The sequence below is a fragment of the Sander vitreus genome, chromosome 4 (genome assembly GCF_031162955.1).
Source record: "Sander vitreus isolate 19-12246 chromosome 4, sanVit1, whole genome shotgun sequence".
Taxonomy (NCBI): domain Eukaryota; kingdom Metazoa; phylum Chordata; class Actinopteri; order Perciformes; family Percidae; genus Sander; species Sander vitreus.
This window is the reverse complement of record NC_135858.1, coordinates 25,353,680-25,365,917: the sequence shown is the minus strand read 5'-3', so window position 1 is coordinate 25,365,917 and position 12,238 is coordinate 25,353,680. Positions and strand designations below refer to the sequence as shown.

The 12,238-nt window shown below is 41.2% G+C and overlaps 1 protein-coding gene across 4 annotated transcripts in view; it reads left to right on the top strand.

Annotated features, from left to right (window-relative positions):
- arhgef10la (Rho guanine nucleotide exchange factor (GEF) 10-like a) overlaps nt 1-12,238 on the top strand; it is a 121,360-nt gene that overhangs the window by 58,700 nt on the left and 50,422 nt on the right. For all 4 annotated transcript variants that reach the window (XM_078249160.1, XM_078249159.1, XM_078249161.1 and 1 more), the window contains one exon: nt 9,237-9,337. In XM_078249160.1, the coding sequence (XP_078105286.1) occupies nt 9,237-9,337 (101 nt within the window). The remainder of the gene's footprint in view (nt 1-9,236; nt 9,338-12,238) is intronic.

Genomic DNA, 12,238 nt, shown 5'->3' with positions numbered 1-12,238 from the left:
TAGAGTGTGGCCTTGACCTACTCTATCTGTAAAAAATCAGGGTCCTGAGAGAACTTCTGTTATGATTTGACACTATGAATAAAATTGAATTGAAACTGAATTGAAAAATCACTAAAAATCAGCAGGGGGAAACATACGTAGAAACATCCGTTTACGCCGGTTTGCAGCTCTCTCTCTTCATCGCTCTCTCTCTCTCTCTCTCTCTCTCTCTCTCTCTCGTTGACTGTCCCTTCACTTCCCTGTCTGTAGATGAAATGGAACTGAAGCCGAAAGTTCTATTTGCAACTACGAAAAAGCAAGCAGGCCAGAGCACAGTAACTACCGGGTCACCACTGTCTCTTCAGTATAAACACTCCACCAAGCACTTAAAATGAATGTGGTATGATTCTATGGTTTAGAGACACGTATGTTACAAAAAGTGACAACCAGGCATTAGGTTGTAAACAACAGTATAAAAGGTAAAACCAGATTGAATACATGGTAATTATCTTGCATCATACACAGGGAATGTGTTACAGTGCTGTTGGTGACTCACTCAATAGCAGCACATAGTTGTCGGGGCGGGGGGGTGTGGGCATGGGTATTCACAGAAAACTACTCTGGGTATGGCTGTCTAAACGTGTTCACTTTCACGCACGCACGCACACACGCACGCACACACACACGCACGCACACACCACAAACAGCCAGTGTACTGACTGTACAGATATCAGCTGTAACAGTGAGTGTGTCCATGTGTTTATGTAATGATTGACTGTTTTCAGCTCTTACCAGAAACGCCAGATGTGTCTGTTATTTTTTTTAGCCTAATTTTGTACCGCCTACAGAGAATCCTGTGTCTGTTTGTATCCACTCCATGATTTTGCACACAATCCTGTCACCCCTATAAATCACATCCCATTCAGTCTAAACCAACGTCAAGTCCATCTGCTGTAATATCTTGTGTGTGGCTGATTGTCAAGTCCGTCCAGAATTAGATCAACAAACTCTCATAGGGACGGTGAACCGTCTCCTTTGACTCATCTCACTATTTGCAGAGCAGACTTTTCTCTCTGACTGTTTGTTTTTCCGGAGGGGTGGAGGTGAACTGAAGGATGGGTGCATGACAGGCTGCCACTCAGCACTCACTCCTACATCTGTCCCGTCCTTGTGCATTAGTGTCACGTGTGTGCTTCGGCACTGACCTGCTCCCATAAATCAGCCGGGCCGGCTCCTCGCTTCGATCCCTCGCCCCCCTCTCCCCTCCCGTTCCTTTTTGACGCTCCTTACCTCTCAGCTCTCCTCATCTCCCCTTCTGCCAGCATACCCGAGCATAGTTCTCTATTCTGGCAGTGCACCACACCTGCACTGCGGCTGTCAATCAGCGGGGGGATCCGAGGACTGTGCTCAGTTTAGCATGTTTGAGGCCGTGTGGGCATGAAGTGTTGCCTAAGGAATCCAACCAAGTGAGTGGTTGGATTCTCGTCACACCCTGTCTCCCCTTCTGTCTTCGGCAAATTGCCTCCGCTATATTTAAACAGCGAATGGTATGAATTACACTTCTTTGTGAAAGCGCCACTTTTTCAACATGTCAAGGAAGTTTGAGATCTTACTTACTTTTTTTTTTTACTCTCTGTTTTTCTCTCTGTGTGTGTGTGTGTGTGTGTGTGTGTGTGTGTGTGTGTGTCTGTCTCTGTACCGTTTTTCTTCCTTCCTCTCTGAAATGAAAATGAATTTACAGCGGGGCCGCTGCAGGTATGACAGAAGCAGAATTTCAGGCTGTGCTCTGTTCTCCACTCTATTAACTTCTAATGATGTCTAAATGTAAAACTGTCTTCCTGATGTGTGCCTGAGACCACCCCCACACACACACACACACACACACACACACACACACGCACACGCACAGACTCGTTTTTTTTTTCGCCTCAGAATCATTGCGTAATAGTTGTACAGGTGACTGACACATGGCCATTATTTTAGAAAGCTGCTTAGTGCTTTAAAAAGACATGTCATTTGGCCAGACATCTTACTTGTAGTTCCAAAAAAAGCCTGATCAATCCAGACAACCGAGTACCCTTATCAATGGACAGACACCAGCTGAGTCATTGCTAACTCAGGGCCGATGCTGCCAGTCTCACTTTAGCCTGCTCAGCCTCAGAAGTTGTATTTTATTTCATGAGAGAGAGAGAGTAAAGATTATTTTTTGGGGCTTTTCTGCCTTTAATTTTTAACAGGACAGCTAGGTGAGGAAGGGGAGAGAGAGGGGGAAGACATGCAGGAAATCGTCACAGGTCGGATTTGAACGCTGGACCTCCGCGTCGAGGCATAAACCTCTCAGTACATGTGCGCCTGCTCTACCACTGAACCAACCCGGCCACACGAGAGAGTGTGAACTTTTAAAACACAGACATGGCTAGTGGTCTAACAAGCTGACCTAAATTTGACTAAATAATCGCTTTAAGGAAGCTAAATGTTTAGGTGGGAATTTACAGCTGGGAGATGAGTTTGTATTATTCTCCACCAAGCATGTAGTCTGGATCGACAAGACTTAATTTTCTGGATAATCACCGGAACATGTGGCGCCGCTATTATATGTGGCATTTGTTTTGATCAGGGGGGGGCAAATGTTCCACCACATCAAGTTCCTTCCCCAGACCATTTTACGGATACACCGTCGTTGCAACCGGAGCTTAGCGCCACCCCCCCCAAGACGATTATGATTGGTTTAAAGAAATGCAAAACAACCCAGTAGGGATAGGCCGATTATCGGGGCAGTGTTTTGGCACTTTGCAGATTATCTGTATCTGCGTTTTATTTGCCTGATAACCGATTAAGTTAAGTGATTAAAAAGTGCGCTACTTTGGCTCGGCTTCAGCTCTGTCTGTCTCTCTGCTTCGGTTTCACTCACCACTGAGTCTGACTTAATGTCCCGCCCACAACACTATCTGACTATTTGTGTATTATGTTGAAAGTTTCTAATTCATTAAATAATTGCTTAAAGCATTTAAACAAAGTTATGTGTTGGACTATGTAACATTCCAAAATTGTAATTTTGACTTAAAGGGTAACTCTTGTTTTTTCAACCTAGGCCCTATTTTCCTATGTTTTTGTGTCTAAGTGACTGATGGGAACAACAATGTTTGACATTGGTCCAGTATTAAGCAAGATCGCTGCAGTCAGCAGCAGTGAAACAGGCTACAATGTAAGTTAATAGGGCAATTGTCCAGCTTGTATTTAACTTCACAAAAGTGCTCGTTTTGCCACTGACAGACCACAGAAACTCAGTGTCTGACAACATTATCGAAAGGATCCCTTCAGAGATAAACCTTTAAAACCTCTTTGAGACTTTTTTTATTTAACCAGAAACAGCTCTGAAGTCGCTAGCGCTAAACCCACCAGACTCCATGTAAAAAAGCAGTACTTTTAGCGTGTATAGAGCCAACGTATTTTCACATGTAAATCGGTAAACTATGTGTTTATTTCAACCGAAACTAGAGTTGAGATGGTTGGAAAAGTGGAAAGACGACCCAAAACGGCGTTTCTTAGGGTTAGGACTTTGAATGAAGTGTATTTTACGATGCTAAAATTACTGTTTATTTACATGGACTCTTTTCGAACTTTGCGAATGTTTTTATGTTTAAAAAAGGATCTTACTCTTTAACAGAAAGGTTTCCCTGCTTAGAAATCATTTCCATAATGTTGTCAGACACTTAATATAATAGACACAGAATATTATTCTGAGCCTGTTAGTGGCAAAACGAGCACTTTTGTGAAGGTGAAATACAAGCAGGACAATTGCCCCATTAACTTACATTGTAGCTTGTTTCGCTTCTGCCGACTGCAGCAATCTTGCTTAATACTGGACCAATGTCAAACATTGTTGTTCCCATCAGTCACTTAGATGCAAAAACATAGGAAAATAGGGTCCATGTTGAAAAAAAACCGCAGGTTACCCTTTAAAGATTTTTATTTTCACTGTAAATTCTTAGCTGTTCCATATATTGGTTATCGGTTTCATTAACTACTAATAATCGGTATCGGCTTTGAAAAACCAGTATCGGTCGATCCCTACAACCCAGAGTGTTTTTTTTTTCTTCTATTCTGGAATGTATGTGTGGTGTAGCCGGACTCCGCAGCGAGGTGGAGTAAGGTCTGGCAATGCGAGACTACCAAGCATGTAACACAACTTCTGCATGTATAAAGTCCAACGTGTGTTTATTAACAGTCATTTTTTGGTTTTAGGTCATGGCTCTCAGTTGAGCCCACAGAGAGAAATCCACTTGAAAACTGCGAGAGACTTTACGGGGCCCATTTCAGTATTGCCTTTGGTATTGACTTTAGGTGTGTTTTTTTATTAGCTGGTGAAACTTCCTTAATTCACTCCCATCAAACATACCTGTGGTTATCCTTTGGACATTTCCATTATTAAAATCTCCTGTGTTTTCCAGATGGAGTGACAAAGTGTAAAAAAGAAAGACATTGGTCAGAGCTGGTTTGTCACTGGGGTTAAGGATTGAGCTCTTTGTCTCATGGAATTATACCCATTGTGTTTCATAGCATGTTTTGTTTGTATATATTGTTGTCTTTCTTTGGATAGCTTCCCCCGTTCTTCCATGCCTCAAATAATAACACAGCATGATCAGATGGAAAAATAGACTTACCTGGTGAAAGTGTCAACCAGGGGACAACATCACAGTCGCCGTTTTTGTGGTCACAAAACTGGATGAGCTTAGAATCATTGAATCATCGACATTGATCATCTGATTCTGACACATATGGTCTATACGCTGAGACATATGAAAGGAATAATCATCTTCGCTGTCTCTTTTGTATAGAAGAAATACTTGTTTAGCTCACATCATGCTACATCACGGGGTTCCGGCACTAGACATGAACAAAATCAGTCTCAGACACCTGAGTGCTTAAGTCTGAGCAGCCATGAGGCTGTAAAAACACTTTGACTGACATTTATTTGTTTACTTCACGTTGCCCTGTGCTTTGTAGCGCAGTACTAGCTACTTACAATTTGGAGCTCTTTCAACCCATAAGGAGAGCCTGGAGGTGATAAAAGGAGGCATAACACTTAATAGTTTGTGGTAGACTAAGTGAAAGTAACTTTTGGCAACACTAAAGGAGTCAAAAGTCCTCGAGTGAACAGCCAGTGGAACTAAAGTCCCTTGTCTCCACTTGTGTGGTTCACAGTAATATACAAATTTGAAGAAAGAAGCCAATTGATAGAAATGATATCTGGATAATAGTCAGTTCAAAATGTATCACGTCAAATTGAAGCCGTTCAAATAAATTCTAAATAATTCCTTATAAAAAAAACAACAACATTCTGGGCAATTTGGATACACGACTTTTTTCTGATTTCAATAAAAGCAGATAAGAATACATTTTATTTTACACACTTTAATACAGTCACTACTGGCACCAATTTCTTTCAGATTGTACTTCCTGAAATGCAATTGAATTCACTTATTTTTGCATTGCTGTCTGCAGTAGTTTTTGTTTGACAGAAAAAATTAAAGTCAGTGTTTTGATGTTTTTCTTTGGATGTGACTTTGGCAAACAATATGTGCTTTCTCTAATTCTGCGTGCAAACCACAAAGAAATATACACCTATTCACACCTGTGAGAAAATGTGGATGTTGACAACATATTTACCACCTAAATTACCATACAGGGACAAAGGCAAAAATGCAAATTCCAATATAAAAATGTGTGATTTGACATGTTAAGTCCTTAAGCAAGCTATGTTCACATGATTTACATTGAAGAGGAAGTCGGGACATTTTTCAACTCTGGTAAACTTTAAATTATGCGCTCAGAGTGGAAATCTAGGCATATATTAGTGAGTATAGTGTCTAAGACAAAACATCCGTCTCTTTACCTTTGGTTGAACTTTTGAACACCTTTATCAATCCATCAACAGTAAGTCTGTTTTTTTTGGTTTACCAGAATATTGTGTATTTGGAAGTTGAAAGGAATGTTTCAGAAACATTTATGTTTTGAACATCAAACGCTCACCCCCCCGCAGGCTTTTGAGAGGTGCCTTTTGAAAGATTCGAGATTCATTACTTTATTGCCATATAAACATGATTGATTATTATTTATATTAGTGAGCGCACTGAAACAAAGATAGAAAAATACTTAAATATTTTAAAAAAAAACTAGCTCACATAATACATTAAGCAAAGTAAAATAAAAAAGTTTGTACTGTAGCTTGCTCCTTTTGCAGAGAACTCATGGCTTTTACAATAGATTCCAACGCTGACCCAGTTGTAAGGATTTTTTTTTTTATAGAACCACTCCTGCAGCATAGTACATTTCTCCTCTGTTGGTTTTTATGTTTGGTATTCCTGCCCTTTTCTCCTTTTTATTAAACCAGGTAAAAGGCTCATTCAGATTCAAATCACTATTCCAAGAAAGGCCACGAAAACTGTTTAACACTACACAGAACAGTCTAAATAATGTCCAGTTAAGATAGACATTTTAAATGTCTATCAACATTTGTTGAGTTTTTAAATTTGTTAACATGCTAAAGTAGGGGTTGATGAATACACAAATTCCATTTGTCGCTGGCAGAGCTAGCCTTTTACATAAGTAAGCTTTGTTGCAAGCAACATATTTAACCAGCCTGAAGGGCTGTTTTGATGATGTTTTAAAGTATTTCTGTCATTATATAACCTCACCTGTACACTGACATCTTTCTTTCTCACTCTCTCACTCACTCACTCACTCACTCACTCACACACACACACACACACACACACACACACACACACACACACACACACGGCTTGGTATCGGTCAACATTTTTGGTACCGATACCAATGCCAGGACTTTGATACCGGTTCCTAAACGATACTTTTTTCAAAACCAATTTTATAAAATCCATTTTAACAAAAATACATTTTATTTTAGCATCTACTATGTGAGCCCCGTCTCTGTGCGTAACAGAGTTTTCCCTGCCTGCCTCTACCTCGTGTAACCTTTAGACAGCCAATCACCAGCATTATTAGATCTTGGTCGAAGCATGCTCCATGCTTATTGGCTCACTGACTCTGATGAGATTTACTCCTTCCTTCGGTATTGAAATTTTGTATTGAATGACGAGGCATTTTTCGATACTCGATACTATAGAGGCAATTTGGTCGGTGCCTTAATGATTGAATTCTGTACCCAGCCCTACACACACATCTAAGATCTGGTCTCCTGTGTCTGAAATGGCGCCAGAAAGCCCTTAGTGATCACAGCCTGTACTGTTCGGGCCTTATCCCAGCAGAGACCACACATTAGTGGCATTTTGATTGTCGGAACCCACCTAGAAACGATTTACTGTGACCAGTCATACAGGCTGAAATCATAAAGCCTAGGCTTACTGGACTGAACCTCTGTAAAACTACAAGCAGGCAAGCAGCTGGTTAGCTTAAAGAATGAAAACAATATTTTCGCTGTTGGTGCCGTGTTTCTCTGACCGCATTGTTCTGCTTTCTGTTTTTGTATAGCACATCTGCAGTATATGTCAAAAATGCACTTTTGCCCATTTTATAAGAAACCTACACTTTGTGTACACACAGAATTTGTGATGTTAAACCACCTAGTAAGTTCAACCTGAGGTTCAGAATAAAGTAAGCGGTAATGGAAAAGTCATGTGACTCATGAGCTCATTTTTTCAGTGTCATTATAGTATTGTTTGAGTGTCAGTTTGTCAGCTGTAGGGTTAAATGTAGTGTCAAAGTGATTATTTACTGGGATTGAAATGTGCTATTTCCCTGGGAAAAAAACACGATATGCTAAATTATGCATTTTCTCAAGTTACTAGGGGCTGGAACGAGCTAGAGACATTAAAATGCTGTGCATGTGCTCATGCTCCCCAAAGAATATGATGCAATTCGGCCTGATGGTGGCGCTATAACTTAGGCCAAAAGTTTTAAAGGCCACGCCCCTCACACGGTGAGTCTGATTGACATGAAATTCCTTACACAAATCCAGCTCAATGTGCTCTATAAAAAAAGCCTCTTGGACCATAAATGTCCGCCATGATGGTATTTAGCTAATTTGAATAATCTGAAAAACAGTTAAATGAATAGAACTTTGTCAATTTTTATTCCATCATACATACCAACATTGGTATATGGCCTTGCGGGACTGAGATACACATTTCTACTATAAATGAGCAAGATTTGTCAGAAAACATGGCCATCAAAGAACTTCCTAAAGGGCGGGGCTAGCAGGGAATTGCCTATAACTCAAGTTCTGCTGTAGCAATCCTGTCTAAAATTGATGGAGACATTTAACACCCCGACTTGAACGTATGTACCACGTTTCGTTAAAATCTAATAAAGGGGGCGAAATCGAGGTACTCGCTGCATCTATTGTAGGGATGAAACAGGTGTGTTTTTCTATAGAGCATTAAACCATCTGAAGTGGGTTTGCTCAGCTTTGTGAAGCTACAAACCCGCTCAATTCTGCTTGCGCCTTTGACTTTGGCATCTGCTCAATGCTGCTTGCTGCTTTGACTTTTGGCGATTGGGCTGCTTCCCAAGCCTGCTGTAGCTCAGGTGGTAGAGTGTTTGCCTAACAATGAGAAAGTTGGCGGTTTGATCCCAGGCCCTGCACTCTGATCTCAATGTGAGTGAAAGATACCTGTAACAAGTGCTATGAGAAGCCCAAAGAAGGGCTTGAACCTGCGAATTGCCGCTTGCGGCTATATTCTTCCTCCGTTTTCTTTCTTACCATACAAATATTCATTTTTTAAATATTTTTTTTTTCAGCATTCCCAGGGTCTCTGGGAATGCATGGCATTGTTTTTTGGTATTGGCTTGTGGTGGCATGGAAAGGGAATCCAATGCATGTAGCAGTTAAGTTAGGGCTGTCTTCTGCATTCAGATAAATAATATAAAAGTAATTTCGCAGAGACCAGGTTGCAAAAAAAACAACCTGCAAACACTTCTTTTTGTGTCAAGGGAATGCATTTTGGTCCAGGGTTCAGCTTTACTGTCATTACGCAATACAGGGTTTCACAATGAAATGCAGTTACAGCCCATCTATATCTCTATATTGGTGTCAAATCCTAACAAATACCAGGATCACTCCTACGCCTCAACAACTGTCAGAGATTGTCTGACCTGATCGAATGAGACTAAACCAGCAATAATGTTTATAGTCTGTGGTGTTCGGTGAAGAGACTTTCTGACAAATACCAATACATTTGTGTGTTTGTGTGTGCTTGTCTGTTCTCTTCCAGGTCAGGGCGTCCGGTCAGTTTCATGGTGGTTCTCAACACACCCAACCCCCTTAGTAAGATCTCCTGGGTCAACCGTCTGCACCTGGCCAAGATCGCACAACGTAAGCACATATGCACGCACGCACGCTCGCATGCTCACACACACACACACACACACACACACACACACACACACGTAAACACACACACACACACACACACACACACACACACACACACACACACACACAGACACACAGAAAGGATTACTATGCCATTTCTATTTAAACAGGGTGATGTAATGCAATGAAATGTAATAACATTTTAAGTCCGAGGCTAAGAAGCATCGTCAGTGTTTGCTTCACTCTCTATTGGCAAGTCAACTGGGTCATTAAACTGGGTCTTAAATTACGTTAATGCCATCCATCTTTTGTGAAAATATTACTCATCATTCAAGAAAGATTGTGGTGCCATATGAGGACTTGGGTTACATGCTAGGTCTTGAAAAAGAATTAGAATTCCTTTTTAAATTCTTTCATTTTTAAGGCTATGTCTCCCTCTTTCAAATTTTCAATATATAATTGATTGTTGGGATTTAGAAAGTGGTCAACATTTATAAAGAAAAAAAATGGCCAGACCCTGCCCAGCAGGGAGCAGCACAGTTCCTTTTTTTTTTTTTTATCCTTCCTAACCTTTTTCCTCCAACACTTGCCTTGCTCTGCCCAGACCTAAGCCTACTATGCAGTCTGACCACGCTGGAGGTCTCCCTCTCTGGGGTTCATCAATGCGTGCTGTCATCCAGTGGCAAATACAGAGACGGAACTAGCGAGGACATTAATCTGCTTATTTGGCCATGATGGCACGCATATTCAACCCACTCACTACCCCAGTCCTCTTTTCCCTATATGTTTCCACTCTCTGCCTTGCCTTGAGCGCTCCTCCTTGTCACACACACTTTATTCTGGGCTTGTTGTGCATGCGATATGTCTCTCAACACTGCACTTGAGTGTAGCTCCAATTGTATTTTTGTGGCCCCTTGGATCCCAGAGGCTATTGCTGCGTGTCGGCACAGAAACAGTCAAGGTTTTAGCGGAAATTATTGGAAGTAGATTAAAGTACACTCAATTAAACATCTGGCTTCGTTGAGTGGAGTGGAGCCCTGAGAGGATCAATAACCCTTGGGTTGGACAATGGTCAAGAAGTAGCCTGAATTGTTTTGTAAAAACTTACCTCAGTCTTTGCCTCCCCTGCATCTTGAGATTCTCCATCCTTGCACATTACAATAAAAAAAGAACACACAACACTGGATACTTCCCCTGTTCTGCTGGCCTGCCTTCCACAGTGGGTGTATAGAGGTGCATGAAGCACACACTACATCTGTAGACTCTCGAGTGGAGCTGGTTGTATATGGCTTGTGTCAGAGTGGCATCAGAAACATCAGGCGGAGCACAGAGGATGCCGTGGCTGCAGTGAAGCGCAGCATCCCCAGCGTTTTCCTTGTTGCTCACGCCTTTTATCAGCAACACAGCAGGTATACTGATAAGGAGCGTGCCATAGTTCTAGCGTGCAGCTCTCCTCCCCTGTGGCTGCCGTGTGGACATGGGTGATATTCAAAAGCCAAATCATGCATGTTATCCCTAGCTGTCATACGGATGAGGAGCCCCAATGCTGCAACAATGTTTATAGAGAACATCAATATCAAGTATGGCTTGAGGAGGATTCAAAGTAAGTCATTATAACTCCTTTTGCTCAAACTAATGAAATAAACTGAATGTATTAGACATTCACTCTAAAAGAAAAGCACAAAATAAACATGTATTGATCTTACACATGGAAAACACACCCTAAAGATACACACCCAAGGGATATGATGCTATCAAAATATAATATTGCACATTGTTTTCACTATCATATTGATTGACTCCATAATGGCACTGACTAACTGTCAGTTCCAATTTGTCTTTGTCTGATTTGCTAGCCTATTACCTTGTAGCCTTGAGTGCATGTCACAGTCATATTCCTGTGTGTTAACATAAACATGAAATGTTTGCCTTTCTTCGACTTTAAAAAAAGTGTTACCACTCGACAGATCAGGGGAAATTGACACATCAAAGGTTTAAGGCCTCCAGCCAACACTGCTATCCAGGGCAAGTTACCATGAGAACAACAGTGAAATAAGCTTCGGTACATTCGACACCAACATGTCGAGATGCTAAGTTGTAAGGAGAACAAGCTTTGAGGTGCAAGGATTAAAATGGCAAAACAAGGACAAGAAATAAAATACGAATTAGAGAAAAACAAAGAGTTTTGGGAGTAAAAGTAAGTGGAGTCAAGACGTGATTTCTATATATCAAGCTCAAGACACATAATCAAGACCATCTTTCAACCCGAAGATATTAATTTACTAGACAGCATGTATTTAAACTTAAGGTGAAGATATTGATTTACTAGACAGCATGTATTTAAACTTAAGATTCTGTGTTTCCTTTACTCTTTTACAGTTGCTCTGCTCAACGCATTCTCATGAAATCGTTCGAAAATGTATGCTCAACAACAATATCATATGATATGGCAACAACCAGACGGTCACATGACCGTTAAGTTTAAAGGGCACATGAGGTTACGGTAATTTCAGCAGCTGTTGCAGGTAAGATTAGAAAAAAATAGTGTGTGGTTTGGGTTAAAACACCGGCCCCCTTAAGTAGTACTCCAGGGACACAAACACTCGTCTCCTGGGTGAAAGTCTTGTGTTTTCTCCTTCTTCAGCAACATGAATTTTGCTCCGACGCTTGGACGAGAAGGCAACAACTGTTGGTGCAATTATTAGAAAATGGAAGAAGTTCAAGATGACGGTCAATCTCCCTCGGTCTGGGACACCATGCAAGATCTCACCTCGTGGGGCATCAGTGATCATGAGGAAGGTGAGGGATCAGCCCAGAACTACACGGCAGGACCTGGTCAATGACCTGAAGAGAGCTGGGACCACAGTCTCAAAGAAAACCATTAGTAACACACTACGCCGT